The 18,021-nt window shown below is 40.8% G+C and overlaps 1 protein-coding gene and 1 long non-coding RNA gene across 3 annotated transcripts in view; one reads left to right on the forward strand and one right to left on the reverse strand.

The window, feature by feature from the left end:
* Window positions 1-18,021, forward strand: part of LOC306978670 — a 183,149-nt gene that overhangs the window by 118,157 nt on the left and 46,971 nt on the right. The window lies entirely within an intron of this gene.
* The window catches only part of ctbp2l (C-terminal binding protein 2, like), an 88,335-nt gene that overhangs the window by 50,774 nt on the left and 19,540 nt on the right, over window positions 1-18,021 (reverse strand). For both annotated transcript variants that reach the window (XM_079577217.1, XM_079577218.1), the window contains exon 2: window positions 9,035-9,177. In XM_079577217.1, coding sequence (XP_079433343.1) covers window positions 9,035-9,092 — 58 coding nt within the window. In that variant the 5' untranslated portion in view covers window positions 9,093-9,177. The remainder of the gene's footprint in view (window positions 1-9,034; window positions 9,178-18,021) is intronic.

The following is an 18,021-nucleotide window of genomic DNA, read 5'->3' on the forward strand; positions in this document are numbered from 1 at the left end:
AATGAAAATAAATAAATCAATGGCATCAGCACTATTCTAATATAACTGCTCTTAAATGTGTCGCCGACTTTACTTCAGGAAATGTACATGAGTAAATTAACCAATTACAAACCAGTCTGCTGTGAAAAATTAATAATGTTGAAGAAACTGCCTTGTACTCGTATCGGTATTCGGTATCGGCGAGTACTTGAACCCAAGTACTCGTATAGGTTTTAGAAAAAGTGGTATCGGTGCATCCCGACCCTGGAGCGTCATAGAGACCACTATGCCGACCACTCATACAGCTACAAGGTCAAATATGCACAAATATGAACCCTTTTTCCGCATAAAAAGTTGCATAATGCACCTTTAATTTAAATAATCATGAATAATCATACAATTGACTCAAATATGTAGTATCGTCACCAGGGGTGTCGGACTGGGGGGGTAAAGGGTACTGAGTACCCAGGGCCCAGAGCAGGGTGGGGGCCCTAAAAAGTGCTGCAAAAAGCGTTCTGTGTTGTACTTTCTAAGTTTCCTCATAATTGATACTATAAGAATTGAACCGGGCTGAAATACAACGGTTGCTAGACAGAATTTTGCACAAACAATAATGATGGATGAATTTAAAAATGTGCCAAATGGTTCAGCGGCTTCAAATATGGTGCGAGACTAAATGAGGCTGAAGCCCTTGAGCTTTTTTGTTCATGAGACAACATATAGTGTAATATTTCTTTTTAATGCCTACTTTAAAGTCACACATTTGTTATTCCCAGCACAAATATCCCATGTCCCGGGTGCAGACGTCCTGTTTAATGTGATGCTCATAATCATTATGCAGAATATTCCACCACCAATTTAAATATCTATATCACTGCCGGGATTGAAGATTATCCAGTTTCTGTAACTGAAGCCAATCCAGATGAAATTTCAAGACAAACATCGAGTTCACAACAAACAAAAACAAAACAAAGAACTAAGTATCCAAGACTAATCTAGATTTTTAGGTCGCTGTGTATAATAAAGTTATAATAGAAAATAAATCAACTGCACTGTCAAACCACTGTTATGTGGTTAAAGAACAAGAAATATGAGGGGGGTCCAAAATGATAGTTTGTACCTAGGGCCCAGAATTTGGTCAATCTCTAGCCAACTTTAACCACTAGGCCACGGGCTCCACCACACTGGTACGTTAAATCCTTCACTGTCTCACATCAAAGTACTACAATATGCATGTGTTTGGTATTTATATATATATCTGATAAATAAACAGACGTTGATACAGAGTGGAAAGACAAAATCTGGACTAAAGTCATGTCTAAGTTATGCTAGAAACGGAGATAATGAGTGTAAATCCAGGACTTGAGCAGGATCCCTGTCAGGGCAGTGTTTCGCCAGTAGAGGGCGGTGTTACTCACACACTGCAGATTAAAGACAAGCCTGTTTTTTAATGGCACTGATTCCAAAAACGAGATGAAATATGTGGGAAAAGTGCACAAATCTTTAAAAGGTACAATGTTAAAATAATTGAGTCAAAGCTGAATGTAAATAAAAGACACCCCGGGGCTAATCCACGAGGCCCCCGCGCTGGGATTAAACCAGAGCCGGGCTTAATCCACTGATCCCCCGGGACTTCAGAGCAAACTTTAGAAAAAACATGAACACGTGCTTTAACCTCTTAACTCCCACCTGAACAGATCCCATTTTCTCCAGTTTGGCTTTACCCGAATCAAAAAGCTTCTTGGGAAAAAAGCACCAAAACAGCCACAAAAAATGAGAAGAAAACAAGGATGTAAACGCAACAAAAAAGTGACAAAAATTCAACAAAAATTAGACAAAAATTCAACAAAAATGTGACAAAAATTCAACAAAAATGTGACAAAAATTCAACAAAAATGTGACAAAAATTCAACAAAAATGTGGCAAAAACTAAACAAAAAAATGACAAAAATTCAACAAAAATGTGACAAAAATTCAACAAAAAAATGACAAAAAATCGACAAAAATGTGACAAAAACTAAACAAAAAAATGACAAAAACTAAACAAAAATGTGACAAAAATGTGACAAAAATTCAACAAAAAAAAGACAAAAATTCAACAAAAATGTGGCAAAAAATGACAAAAATTCGACAAAAATGTGACAAAAAATCAACAAAAAAATGACAAAAATTCAACAAAAATGTGGCAAAAATTCTACAAAAATTCAACAAAAATCAACAAAAAAATGACAAAAAAATGACAAAAAAATGACAAAAAATCAACAAATATGTGACGAAAATTCAACAAAAATGTGGAAAAAATTCAACAAAAATGTGACAAAAATTCAACAAAAATGTGACAAAAATTCAACAAAAATGTGGCAAAAATTCAACAAAAATGTGAGAAAAAAAAAAAAACAAGAATAAAAACAAAACAAAAAGGTGACACAACACAGCAACAACGCAAAGAAAGAGATCAGTTTTGTGGGTCTTAGCTTTCAAATGAGGTGCTACACAGCCCTATATAATAACCTAAGAGGACAGAATGCATGTGGTTTAGGCGGGTGGTAAGAGGTTAACTGACCCAAGTCTGAGTGACTTCTGTGCCTTGACAGAGAAAAAAATGGCTGCAGGGAAATAGGGAAAAATGTTAAATTTAGTTTTATCAATTTGAAACTTTTGCTGTGGATTACTGACATGAATGTGAGAAACAAATGTATTGGAAGTTTCGTGTCATCTTATGTTTTATATGATAATAGGACTAAAAACCTCCGCATTGACCACACAGTCACATTAAGATCCTGCAGAATCTGCCCAGTCTTTTCCCCCTGTAGCATTTTGAAACATGAATCATTTATTAAACTTTAAACCCCCTCTCTCTCCGTCAGCAGCAGGTGGTGGCCCAGAAACGTGGAGCCTTTCGCTCCAGGCAGGAGTTCACCACGGGACGTTCTGGACAAGATCGGGATGATAAATATTTAACAAACTGCTGTCCTGCTTTTAGTAAAAACGGATAATTAGCAGTTTGGGGAAAGGGGAAAACTGTAACAGCGATAAGTGATTATAAATACATGTCAGCGAGGCACTTTTAATGAATATACAGCCCTTTAGACGAGACTCTTCTCAGGCAGTGTTCAAGTGAAAACAAACTCCTTTATGATCCTTTGTCTGAAATCGTTTCGACGTGGCCGCATTTCGTTTCCCGCGTGTTTCCATCCACAAATACTGACATGTTTAGTATCCACGAGATGCACGGAATCCCCCCAACAACACTCTGTAATCCAAATATGGTCATTTCCTTTGTGGAGGACACCAGTTGCAAATGACTGTGGGGAACACGGTCCTGCTCAAAGGTAGGGGTGGTGGGGGGGGCACCCGAGCATTCTGGGTAATGTAGTTCTAGTCGAAGGCTCGCAGTTAAACTAGATGGATCTCATACGTGCTTTTTTCACCTGCATCTGACTTTGCGGTCGCTTTAGAACCACAGAGCTGGATTCAGCCCCGAGAGTTAAAGACTTTATTCCAAATCAATACGGTCTCAAATCAAGGGGAGTTTTACTTCCGGACCGGAGAGGAGGCGGGACTGTGGAGCTCTATTATAGCGTCAAATAGGGATGTGCCGATACCGATATCAGTATTGGGCCGATACCACATGCTCGTACTCATTAATGAGGTCCCGATACCACTTGACGTGTGGCCGGCGCTGCTACAGGAGCAGCTCCACTGAGGAGAGAAAATAACAACAATCTGGAGAATAGTTTAGTGTAAATCCAATATTCCACATAGATCTGACTTTATTACAGACGACACTCCCTAAATCAGAGTCTGAGCTGGATTTAACCAGAGCTAATGTTGTTCGTGCTGCAGCGTCTGCAGAGTTTATTAGGGATGGGCGGATCGATACCAAAGTATCGATATATCGATACCAAACGGCTACTTTTTAAGTATCGATATTGGGCAAAAAGTATCGATACTAATTTTCATGTGTAAAAGGAAGGCGGGGCTGCAATTATCAACACGAAAGGATGATTTATTTCTTTGTTTTGAGCCAAAACAGTCACAACAGCAAAGGATTAAACTGAGCCGGGCTGATCATTCTGGTTTAGTTCTGTTTGTCATTTAAGTATTCATTTTAAATGTTGTTTATGTATTAAATTTCACATTAACATTGTTTAATTAACCAGCTAAAGTAATATAATTTTAATGGACCAATTACTTATATAAAACAACCAGTTTTAGAAATGTATATTGATTGAAATACATTCACCCAAATGAAATGACCAGTATCGGTATCGACAAAAATGCCCCCAAAAGTATCGGTATCGTATCGATTCCAAAAAATGTGCCCATCCCTAGTGTTTACAACATACAGGCTAATGTTGCTAATGTTGCTAACTAGCCGCTAACTCGTGGCTAACAGTTCTGGTGATTCTTACGCCGTTTTATGCCCAGGGGTTTATTCATCTGAAAAACTAACCCAGCGACAAAAAGTCCTCAGAAAATCCAAAATAAAGAGATACAGCATGTTTATATTGAGCAAAACAATCAAAACGTTGAAGCTACTGGATAAGTTACTATAAACACACGAGAAAATCCACACGGAGCTGAAGTAAAGGAGAAAAGAGACCATTTATCTGCAGTAATAAGTAACATCTCAATACTATTGTTCAATAAAAATACATAAATGAATATAATAAAGCACAGGCACGTCCGTAATCTACAATCAAAGTTTCAAATCTCTATCTCCACGTTGACATTTCTTCACCTGCAGCTTCATTGTTCACCTCGAACCGAACGACTCCACAAGACAAATCCACTTTTCTCAGATTTCAATAAAACCTGACGGAGCGACAAAAGCCATTTCCTGTTCCAGCGCGTCCACGTTTTCATTTTCCCGGTGATGAATGTTTTTTTTTCCCGGATGACAGAGACGTTATTAGAAGAAGGAGAAGAAGAAGAAGAAGAGACGGAGTTAATAAAATTCTCTTTGTTGTTGACGCAGCTTTTCCCCCGAGGCGACGGAGGGAGATTCTGACCCACTTGTTTTGATGCCGACGCTTTGGCAGTCGATCAAATTACGAGAAACGACCGCGTTATTACAGCGAACGATGCTCGGAAATACTACACACGATAGTACACGTGATATTTAAATGAAGGCGCTGCAGGGGAAGAGGGGGGGAGAGATACTGTATCTATCTGAAACTGGTGTTGTAGATCAATGACATAAACATGAGGGAAAAAATACAATTAGTTACAAAGATTTGATCTAATTTTGAATCTTGTTTAGTTTAAGAATCGCATTTATAAGTGAAAGTATCTGTATCTTGTTTTCTGGAGTTCAAAGCTCAATAAATCTGGCAGGAAAATGTTGTTCAGTCCGAGCCGGTAAAGTGTGGAGTCTTATGGAGCGACTAGAATGCAGATGTTGGTAACACATATAGTGCCAAAAACAGAAAATAAATAAATCACGAAACTAGACTCTCTAATACTCCTGAAATAAATGCTGATCATAAACTTGTGAAAAGTCACGATCTGGACATTTTATATAATGTTATTGTGTTTCTTTTTTTTTAGTCTGAGGGGGCGATAATTCCCGATAATAACCAGCGTTCTATAGATTATCCGCTTATTATTCGGCCTTTTGCCAACTGAACACACACAACATAAACTTAAAGGGACTATAAGGAGTTTAAAAATGTTAAAATGAAGTATTTTCCTCCCCCACATGTTCCAGCCATGTCCTAATGTGTAGAATGAGCTCAGACCTGTTCACCACAACTGCCTCTAAAATCCTGTACGGTCACTCAAAAATGTGTCACTTCGGCCCGAAGTGCCGTCATGCACGAGCTTAATATAGAAGGTGCAGTTACACATATGGCCTGAGGTGGCAGTAGTGAGTATAACATGGCAAACTTGCTTCCAGCCCCTTTAATACACTTTTATGAAGGTCGAAAGGTTTATTTAATGACTTCCGCGACAAATAGTTCCCAAAAGTTTGCGCGTTGCTCGGCAACGTTTTGCTAGGCTAGAAGCAGCGCGGCAGCAGCTAGCCTAGCTACTTAGCTGAAGGCGCAGTTGGAGGAATGGTGGTGAATCTCTGGGTAAGTTGAAAGTCAGACTCACGCTAACTTCACGAGCGATTCCCCGACTTCTCTCTCAGTGACGGGACAGATAGTGTCGCTACTACGTACGCGCGGAGTGATATGAAAGCACCAACTCCGTCGCCATTGGCAGCGTCATTATTTTTCTCAGAGGTCCTTTATCAGAAAATAATGACCGGTAGAACGTTGGGAAATCTCATTCAAATCAACGGAGCTTCTACTTACGTTGTGAAGAGCCGTATAATAAATGGTTAAAATCGGTCCAAGGACGACTGAGAAACATCCTGTTAAAGTCTTCAATCCAGAACCAGGATGTTTAAATGCACACGCCATAAAAAGAGATCGAGAACACGCGTGTTTCAAAACATGTCAACAATGTTGTCGCTGAAAATTCAGATATTTAGGCATTTGCCTCTTCACATAATGTTAGTGTCCGTCCAGAGAGGAGGAGAGAGGAGTTAATCAGAAAGGAGAGAGTTTCATAAAACACTCATTATCTCTGTTTCTAGAAAAAAAAATCTGTGATTTTGATCAAAACTAGCCTCTGTTTAGCTTAGATTTCCCAGGAACCGAGGCGCGTGGAATTAAACTGTTTTCACCTACGGAGAGCTTAGAGTCTCACCTTTCAAACAAGCCATAGCCTGTGTCCACAGCTATAACATAGAATACACTGTGGTGCTACAAATATCATGAAAAATGGTCCGGATTGTTGGCACTCAATGTGTTAAAGGGTGGAATGAAAACGGCCCTAAAGTTTAGTCCCTTTGTGTATGTTTCTCCCGTCTGACCATATTTGGATTACAGCGTCGTCTCGGTCACAGCCATTTGTGCAGGGCATAGGCGACCCATGCGGGGCGCCATCTCCTGGAGGGGGCGACCCCAGGCTCCTCCATCTACAACAGGGGTCTCAAACTCATTTGGACTGGGGGCCAAAAATGCGAACCCAGTGTTGGTCGGGGGCCGCAACTGACGAAGCCTTTCATATTAAGTCAATTATGATTTAGCAACTTTTTATTGTTTGCTATAATATAACTTAAAATAGACTGTACATTACGTATCTGCACATTTTTAAGCTTCCAGATGTTTCCAATCAGCCAAACATTTGCTGAGCTTCTAAATTTGAAATTACAGACTTAGACAATTAGTTTTTTGTAAATAATCCCATTTTGGTTCTGGGCATCAGTGATGTTTCAGGAGTCAGGTCCAGTTTCTCTGTGAGCCTTTTAAAGAAATGCAAAATGTACAAATGTCATTTTAATTTAATGTAGAAAAGCCTGACCAGGGACTGGAGCTGATCATGAGCACCAGCAAAAAGCATCAGCTTCAAACTTGTTTTGCTCTGTGTTAATTTTCACCCTGTCATACAATAAATACATCGATGAATGTGTCGACTTTTCCAGACTCTGGTGTGTCTGAGATCAGCTCAGTGAGATTCACCTCATGTAAATAATGTGGTCACTGACCTCAGGCCTTTTTCTGATCCACAGTTAGAACTGATGGGGCTTATATTTTTTACTGTCAATGTTGCTGTCATTATTTGCAGTATTTTAATACATTTCCATATTCTCTATTTTTAATGTAACTATGGATCATGTGTTCCCACATGTGTCCTTAATAAAGATTAAATTCATTGACCTGATAATGTAGCTCTGAGAGAGAGATGGAGAGAAAAGGCTCCTCACTTTACTGTTGTGACGCTTGTAAACACTATGCAATGCAATGTGTTCGCTTTGCATAGTCCTAGGCTGGGTTTACACATGGGCACGATGCGTTACGAACGTGGCCCAGGATCACGAATGTGAGTGGAATTGGTAGAGGTTTCACGCGCCACGAACTGTTGCTGCGTGTTACGATTAATGGCACGAATTATTACGCACGGTCACGAATATGCGTCCTGCACTGCTGCGTGCTGTTGCGGGTTATTGGGAATTGTCGCGTTCTGTCAAAAAATCTGCCAAGAATTGGGCGAATGTGGACAAGATCGCCTGCCGCGCACACCGGGTTGGAGGCGGAGCAGGGAGATCTCGCTCCACCGTGCTCTCCCTGACGCGTTGGGCTCGCGCCAAATCGGGTTAAACAAAAAGTGAATAGACCATCAGCGTCGGGCTTGTCCATAAACTGAAGAATAGCAATAGTTTTTTCAATCTATGGGACACTCACACCAGTTCAACCCCGCTCCTGTCAATGTGTAACACCGGCAAACGCATCAACAAACGCACGCGCTTCATGTCAGATAAGTCCGTGCAACAGCCGCACTTTAAGGGCTGACTTTACTGCACAGAATAAGCATAAAAACACTACACTCACTGTGCACTCGATCTCCTGAGGATCCGTCGGAGAACTTGCTGCTAAAACCTCTTTATCCAGGATTCTCACTCGTCTGGTCAGTCCTCAGCTCCAGTTGGAAAAACTTTATAATCCACAAAAACAGGCCTGTCTCCACCTGCCCCGCGCCCACCGCCACTTGCTTTACGTGTCTAAGGTTGTAAATAAGCCTTAACTTATCCATGGTGTAGCTGCTGGAACCACGCGCTGTTGTTTTGGTGGAGGCAGCGTGGGAGATGCATTCAGGGACAGCGGTGCATCTCCCTTCCCCTGTCTGATGTTTACATTCTCGCGTCCGCAGCTGCGTTGGCGCTACCGCGCGGTGCCTCATGGGACATGTAGTTCTAACGTGTTTAATGTGATTTACCGGCGGGCCGCATATAATATAAATAAGTAATTATCTCGCGGGCCGCAAAAAATTACCTCGCGGGCCGCATTTGGCCCGCGGGCCGCATGTCTGAGATGCCTGATCTACAACATCGCCGAATTTTGGACATAACTTTGGCACAGAAAGTGATAGAGACGTGCGATCTTTTGTGTTGGAAACTAGAAATGTGAAGCTTTCAAACGACCCCTCTGTAAGTTTCCACCATCAGCGTCTCGACTTAATATGGGTTCGCTTGATTCACACTGAAGGTCTCGTTTCTTACCTTCACAGATGCGGTCGAGCCTCTGCCGTTTGACTTTGTGCTTGTCGACCACAGACATGTTAATCCCAGGTTTAGTCCGAGCTGAAGTCCCAGAACCGACCGGTCAGATCCTCCGCAAAGGCATCGCTCCGAGGCTCACGGACCTGAAGATACAGGAAATAAACCGGTTACAGATACATGTGGTTTTGTGTAAATTAAATCTACTCAAATCCAAGATGGCTGACAGGGACGCCCATTTGAAAACACTGCACTGTGATCAAATGGCACAAGAATCACTGTGTCCATGTCTGTCTACCTTCAAAGCCATGATCTGTAGCATTTTAGCTAAATAATGCCATTTTCCATAAACTTCAAACCTTCAGGCTTTGAAACAAAAACATCAGACGGTTATGAAATTGGATGAACCCACAGAGAAGACAAATTATTCCCTCATTTAACCCCTTAACTCCCACCTGAACCGAGCACATTTTCTCCAGTTTGGCTTTACCCCAGTGCAAAAGCTTCTGGAAAAAAGCAGTGGAAATAGCAACAAAACTGAGACGAAAACAATGATGGAAATGTGACAAAAAAGTGAGAAAACATCGACAAAAAAGTGGCAAAAATGTCACAAAAATGTCACAAGAAATTGACAAAATGTGACCAAAAAAAATACAAAAAAATGACAAAAAATTGATTAAAAATGGATGAAAAAATGACAAAAATGTGACAAAAAAAATGGCAAAAAAAATGAAAACAAAAAATGGACAAAAAAATGACAAAAATGTGACAAAATATGACAAAAAAATTACAAACATTTGATGAAAAAATGACCAAAAAAAATGACAAAAAAAGACAAAATGTGACAAAAAAATTAGAAAAATATGATAAAAATTTGACCAAAATGTGACCAAAAAAATGACAAAAATTTGATGAAAAAATGACCAAAAAATGACAAAAAAAAGACAAAATGTGAAACAAAAATTACAAAAATATGATGAAAAATTTACGAAAAAATGACAAAAAAAATGACAAAATGTGATTTTTTTTTTTTTTTAAATATGATAAAAATGTGACAAAAAAATGACAAAAATGTGACAAAAAATGATCAAAAAATGACAAAAAAAATGACAAAAAAGTTACAAAAGTGAGTTGAATACAGAACAAAAAATGATGGAAAAAAATCTGATGACGTGAGGAAAAAGATCCTCTCGGTTCAGGCGGGAGTTAAGAGGTTAAATGGTTTTCTGCTGTGGCCGACTGTGTCCAGCAGAGGGCGAGGAGTCAAAGTGAAAGTCTGAATTATTGAAAAGGTCATGAAACGCCTCCGACTGCGAGTCTCATTTAAAATACACACGTTTTACAGCTTCACAACCGCACGAGCAGAAGCAGAATCAGAATCAGAATCAGACGTGTCAGGAGTAAAAGGAGATAAAGAGACGCCGATGTTTCTCTCACCGCCTCGTTATAAACATGACACAAATACTACAAACTCCTCCACTCAGTTTCCGTCACAAACTGTTCCCTCGTGTTTTCTTTGGCTCGACGCCCGTTCAAAACAATCTCTCTTCCCCTTTTCAAAACACTTCCCCTGGATCTGAGCCGGGACAAAACCGGGACAAAACAGGGACAAAACATGGACAAAACATGGACAAAACATGGACAAACGTGGACAAAACGTGGACAAAACGTGGACAAAACGTGGACAAAACGTGGACAAAACGTGGACAAAACCTGGACAGAACCTGGACAAAACCTGGACAAAACCTGGACAAAACATGGACAAAACATGGACAAAACATGGATAAAACATGGACAAAACATGGACAAAACATGGACAAAACATGGACAAACATGGACAAAACGTGGACAAAACGTGGACAAAACGTGGACAAAACCTGGACAAAACGTGGACAAAACATGGACAAAACCTGGACAAAACAAAACATGGACAAAACCTGGACAAAACCTGGACAAAACATGGACAAAACCTGGACAAAACCTGGACAAAACATGGACAAAACATGGACAAAACATGGACAAACGTGGACAAAACGTGGACAAAACGTGGACAAAACATGGACAAAACATGGACAAACGTGGACAAAACGTGGACAAAACGTGGACAAAACGTGGACAAAACGTGGACAAAACGTGGACAAAACCTGGACAGAACCTGGACAAAACCTGGACAAAACCTGGACAAAACATGGACAAAACATGGACAAAACATGGATAAAACATGGACAAAACATGGACAAAACATGGACAAAACATGGACAAACATGGACAAAACGTGGACAAAACGTGGACAAAACGTGGACAAAACCTGGACAAAACGTGGACAAAACATGGACAAAACCTGGACAAAACAAAACATGGACAAAACCTGGACAAAACCTGGACAAAACATGGACAAAACCTGGACAAAACCTGGACAAAACATGGACAAAACATGGACAAAACCTGGACAAAACCTGGACAAAACATGGACAAAACATGGACAAAACCTGGACAAAACAAAACCTGGACAAAACCTGGACAAAACCTGGACAAAACCTGGACAAAACCTGGACATGACTTGAGCCTTAACTTGGACTTGAGGCCACTGACTCTCAATGACTCGCTGTGACTTTATAGTTATTATTTACTGAGTGAAAGCGGCACATCTGTGTTTACATATAATAATTAGCCACATGCTTAATGACAGAAATCTTGGGGCTTTTCTGTGTTTTAAGCCGTTCTCTTGAAAGTTACAGCATTTAGAGGTGATTTTCTGCATCCACTCAGAGCCCAGTGACAGCGGGACTGAAGGCTGTGCAGAGTCTACTTAAAGCAGGGGCGAATCCGAGTATACAGGGGCTGGGGCATCACAGGGGAACCGCTGACAGAAAAACTGCCAGAAACTAACAAAAATAAAAAGATTATTTTACATTTATATTTCAGACTGCAGGGAAAAGCAGCTCATGTTAAAAAGTCTCTGTTTTGTTCCATTTTGTTTCCTTAAAATGCTGTCCCAGTCATTTTGTACATAGACTGGAGCATATATATACAATTTAGTGGCTATTTTAATATTAATTATACTTTAAATCCAAATTAGGCCTAACTCTGACGTTTGTGACTTGAGGTGACTTGCAGCTAAAGAAAGACTTGACTTGATTTGACCCCATGACTAATTGACTTGGACTTGCCTGGGACTTGAATTTAGGGACTGACTCCCACCTCTGCTACAGGGTCACCCAAACCAATCCGATACCAAACCGTGTTTTTTGGACGATGCAGACGATAACGCTGATAATCACCTGTGTTTTCTCTTTAAGGCTGAACCGTTCAATGCTTTTTCTTCCATTTCACTTCTGTTGCGTTTGTATTATTTGTTTGAGGTGAAACCAATGGCGGCTGCTCTTGCAGAAATCTTGTACTAATGAGGGCCGGACTGTTAGCATTCGAGCTACACGTCACACATGGGCGGAGTCTACAGTGAAGGTCCCGCCCTTATGCCCTTTTTAGGAACATGCTTCATCAGAGCTGGGGGGGAGGAGTCTAAATCCACCATGATTTCCCCCTCGAACGTGGTCATTGTGGTGAGTGAGGAGGAGGAGTCTATTATTTTTGACGGTCTATGGGTGAAACAACCAATTAACTTCCTTTAACGACAAAAGTATTTCTTATTTTACCCATTTTAACCTTTTTTTTTTTCAGTTTTTTGTCCCCAATTTTCCATATTTTTACAAAATTTCCCCCGATTTTTTGTACGTGTTTTGTCCCCAATTTTCCCCAAATTTTCACATTTTTCCCAATTTTCATTTTTTTTCCTCCAATTTCCCCCTAAATTTTTGTTTTTTTTTCTCACGTTTTCATTTTTTTATATTTTTTTCCATTTTTCATATTTAAAAAAAAAAAATCCCCAAATTTCCCCCAATTTTTCCTATTTTTGTTTCACTTGTTTTTCTTTCTTCTTTTTTTTTTTGTTGCTCTTTTGTGGCTTATTCGTCATTTTATCGTCGCACTTTCATCCTCATTTTCTTCCAAGGCCGTGGGAACCCAGGGTGCTGAGGGCGCTGCAGCACCCCCCTGGTGGATAGTTTGTGAACTGCAGGCAATATTAACCCCTTAACTCCCACCTGAACCGAGCACATTTTCTCCAGCTTTACCCCAGTCCAAAAGCTCCTGGAAAAAAGGTGTGAAAAAGCAACAAAACTGAGACGAAAACAAGGATGGAAATGTGAAAAAAGTGAGACGAAAAAGTGACAAATAATTTACAAAAAAATGACAAAAATGGACGAAAAAGTGACAAAAAAGTCACAACAATTTAACAAAAATGAGACGACTGCCTGACAAAAAAAGTGCTGAAAAAAAATCTGATGTGAGGAAAAAGATCCATTTAGTTTTGTAGGTATTTCAAATGAGGCGTTACACTGGCCTACAGGATTTGGGTAAAGCTGAACTGGAGAAAATGCTCTCGGTTCAGGCGGGAGTTAAGAGGTTAATGAATAGGATTTATGCACAGAAAAAGTATTTTGGGGGTAAATTTTGTCCCTCAGCGCCCCCTAACTAAAACATCTTCCCACGGCTCTGTTTTCTTACAGTTTGTTTTCTCCTGAACCTTGTAGATTTGGGTAAAGCCAAACAGGTTAATCTGTAATTTCCAACACAAAAAGGAAAAGCGCCTCCACCTTCACGTTTGCGCCGTTTTCCCCTAAAAGCCTGAATTGATTCCACAACTTTTGGAGCCGCTCCGTCCACACCTGCTTCCCTCTTTATTCCCGCTGACGTTTCCACAAAAGCCTCAACCCTTAAACCGCGTTTACCTTTTTGCCTTTGTTTGGATCCGAAAAACGAGGCTCGTACTTGACATTTTTAACCTTTGTGCTCCACAAAACCCGATAAAAGCGGCTCAGAAAAGCAGAGCCTCATAAGGGTCTGGAGTGGACATCTGGCAGAGGCCCCGCCCCCCAAACCCCCCCCCGTTTAACCCCAGAGACGAAGGGCAAATGCAAATCAAAAGTTTAAGGGCGAAAGGTCAAATTGGGGTCGAGAGGTCGCGGTGGAGGAAGACGTGGGAGTTTGGAAGTTCCCACAATTTGCCGGAGACTAATTTCTTAAGGGTAACGATGTGTCGGGTGAAGGGGGGGGTTGGGGGGGCGAGAGGGGGCAGGGGGGGGCTCTTCTTTTACAGAGAGGGGTCCATAATGAAAAGCTCATATTGCATTGAATCTGCGGCTCCAGCTCGGCCTGTCACGATAAATTGAAAGTTCGATATATTGAGGCAGGAAAGTATCGCGATAAACGATAATATTGACTCTAACGATACTCGATATTGTCAACGACAGGAAAGCTTTGTTCTAAAAGTGCGTCATCATCCTAAAAAGCTGCAATAAACGTGAAATATACCTCAATTTGCTTCAGTTAGAAATAAAACTCTTACAAAGAAAGAATTTTGCATTTAAAAGACCTTATATTTGAGCAGCATCAGCTCAGTGGTTGTATAAGCTACGCAGCGGCGGAGTGATCTGCGAGAAAATAGTCCCTCAATGCGATCATTCAGTTTTATTCCAAACACGACTCTATGGACACAGACATGTATATGGTTAGTCTCGTGTTATAAGTGATTTGCCTCAGGTGCTCTGTGGAGCGGGTCACACTGTTTTCAATGCAGGCTAGCTGATACCATAGACGTGCGCTAGCCTTGCACTAGCCTAGCGCCACGAAACTCTTCAAACATAAGAACTGCACGAATTACAAAAAACATATCTCTGGATAACTAGGAAATGTGGCCCTACTGTATGTCAAAAATCCTGAAATATCCCTTTAACTCTTGATATTCACCAAAGCACAAACAGAGGCTCGATTTGTGTTTGTGTATGAACGTACAAATCATACATGAGAAAAGTTGAAAGAAACACAAAAACATTTACGAAGCATGTTCTCGGTCCTTTGACAGGTCCATAATACAACCTTTTTATCGTTTATGATCGAGCTGATGAAAACAATAGAAACTTTTACCAAGAAGCATCTGGACTCTCGGTGCATGTTTTACAGTCGTTTTGTTCGTATTTGAGAAATACAGACTCTTTTTAAAGTGGGCCAGGCTTTTACAACGCTTGATGTTTTCATTTGGATTTTTCGTGGCAAACACGCTTTTCAAGGTAGTTCTGGAACTGTTTATCAAAACTCGTTTGACCTCTCAGGTTGTGCTTGACTTCTCGTTTGCAGAACATATTTTGTAAACTTTCAGGAAGCGACATTTGTGAGGCTTTGAACATGATCTGAAATTCACTTAGGTCTACAAGTGTCATTGTTTTTGATTTAAAGAGGGGGTATTATGCTTTTTTCAGTCACATAGCACCAGTCTACATCACACTACAATGATGACAAACCTCCTGTTGGTCTGTAAATGCAGTAAATTAGAATAACTGCCTTGTATAAAATGGCTCTCTCAAAATGGCTGTAGTGAATGTCTTGAAATAGGCCCTGATTTTTTTGTCTCTGAGGAAATCTCCAATCCCTGCGTTTCCTTTTCCCTTTTAACGTGGTATTTTTATATCGATCTCTTGGTGTTGGAGAGTTAGATTTGTAGTTTTGTTTCTCCAGAGTCAGGTTTTTTTTTCGGGGCGTAGTAACGTGGTCGGTCAAAGCAATAGAATAGACTTCAGACTTTTGTTTTAGCGTGAGTAAAATTTGTATGTTTTTTTTTTTTTCTGTAACAGATGGATGTTTAGCGTCAGTGCAGTTCCAAATAAAAAGGTTCTGCCAAACGTAAGGAGTGAATGTGTGTCTTTACTTTTTAATGATTCATGAGAGAAAAACTACACGACAGATTTATGATTTGGTAAAGCAGGGGGAGGCAGGTTTACTAGGTGGAGGGCCGGGTTTCTTCATCGTCAAAAGACCAAGGGCCGGACCCTCCAATTGAAGCAACTGAAGTAAAGCATCACTTTCTACATATGCCAGTGTTGTACATGACTGTAAAAATGTCCATCTTAAATTAGATAAATTACTTAAAGAGGGGGTTATTCTGCTTTTGTCAGTCCCATAGCACCAGTCTATATCACACTACAATGATGAACAAACCTTCTGTTGGTCTGTAAATGCAGTAAATTAGAATAACTGCCTTGTATAAAATGTCTCTCTCAAAATGGCTGTAGTGAATGTCTTGAAATAGGCCTCTGTCTCTTTAAGAACCTCTGAGCCTTTAGACACGCCCCCTCCACACGCTGTCTGTGGCATCAGTGGGGAGGGGGTTCTGCTGAGGAGCAGTGGTTGGTTACTCGGCTGGTGACGAAAGCTCGGAGGCGTCTCCAGGAGGTGGGGGCGTTCCTAGGAGGACTCAGGCAAACCTATCCCTAAAATGGCCGCCATCAGAGTTTTTACAGATTACTCAAAAATACGTGAATGTGCCAAGGCAACACTTCAGGCAGGTCCTATAGGTGACGGGTCAGACAAAGAGCGGGTCAGAAGGTTCCAATGAGAGACCAACAGGCCCGGATAGAACCATGAGGGGGCGCCATAGGGGCTGGTGCAATGTGATTTGTTGGAAGAAGATGGACGGATGGATTTGTGTGTTCACAGTGTTCAGCTAAACGGATTCCTCTTATTGCCTTTTTCATGAGGCACTGGCCAATAGGCTGTGAGAAGCTTTAGATTGGGGTAAAGTTGAGGAAGTCGGTAAAGGCGGGGATGAACAGGTCTTTCCAAACTTCACACTCACTTTTAGCGTCATCAACTACAATCGCCCGAGTTTGCAGAGCCGTGGGAAGATCTTTTAGTTAGGGGGCGCTGAGGGATAAAATGTACCCCCAAAATACTTTTTCTGTGCGTAAATCCTATTTATTAACCTCTTAACTCCCGCCTGAACCGAGAGCATTTTCTCCAGTTCAGCTTTACCCAAATCCTGTGGGCCAGTGTAACGCCTCATTTGAAAGACCTACAAAACTAAATGGATGTTTTTCCTCACATCCGATTTTTTTTCATCACTTTTTTTGTTGGGCAGTCGTCTCATTTTTGTCAAATTTTCGTGACTTTTTTGTCACTTTTTTGTCAAATTATTCGCAATTTTTAGTCAAATTTTTGTCCATTTTTTGTCCCTTTTTTCACAATTTTTAGTCAAACTTTTTTTCACTTTTTTGTCAATTTTTAGTCAATTTTTTGTCCATTTTTCGTCAAATTATTCGCAATTTTTAGTCAAATTTTTGTCCATTTTTTGTCCCTTTTTTCACAATTTTTAGTCAAACTTTTTTTCACTTTTTTGTCAATTTTTTGTCCATTTTTCGTCAAATTATTCGCATTTTTTTGTCAAATTCTTATCACTTTTCGTCCTTTTTTTCCACAATTTTTAGTCAAATTTTTAGTCATTTTTTTGTCACATTTTCATCATTGTTTTCGTCTCAGTTTTGTCGCTATTTTCACACCTTTTTTCCAGAAGCTTTTGGACTGGGGTAAAGCTGGAGAAAATGTGCTCGGTTCAGGTGGGAGTTAAGGGGTTAATATTGCCTGCAGTTCACAAACTATCCACCAGGGGGTGCTGCAGCGCCCTCAGCACCCTGGGTTCCCACGGCCTTGTGAGTTTGAATCAAATCCGCAAGGGACGAGTTGTTGGTTTGACGCAGAATGACCTAAAATGGACGTCAGAATCGAAATATTCCGAATCAGAACCTCGACTCCTCCTCGTCCTTCTTCAAAAACTCGCCTCATTTACCGAAGTTTTTTAATCCAGTCCTCCCTCGTCCTCCGCTCCGTCCCGTGAGGTTTCCCCCTTTGATTATTTGTCGAGGCTTAGTCCGAACTCCTCCGAACTCGCTCCACAAATTGCCGCGGTAACGAATCCCCTGCAGGAGTCAGCCTCCGCCGCCGCCGCCGCCGCCGCCGCCGTGATGTTGACTTTCGATTGTTATTCTCGCTCCTAATTTGTCACGCTTCACTCGGCCGCGTCCTCGTTTTTTTTTTCCTGCTCTCAGATCCGCGGATAATGAACGAGCGGCGAAAACACCGACGCGGAGTAAACAAAGCCG

Source organism: Gobius niger, assembly GCF_951799975.1.
Source record: "Gobius niger genome assembly, chromosome: 19".
NCBI lineage: Eukaryota > Metazoa > Chordata > Actinopteri > Gobiiformes > Gobiidae > Gobius > Gobius niger.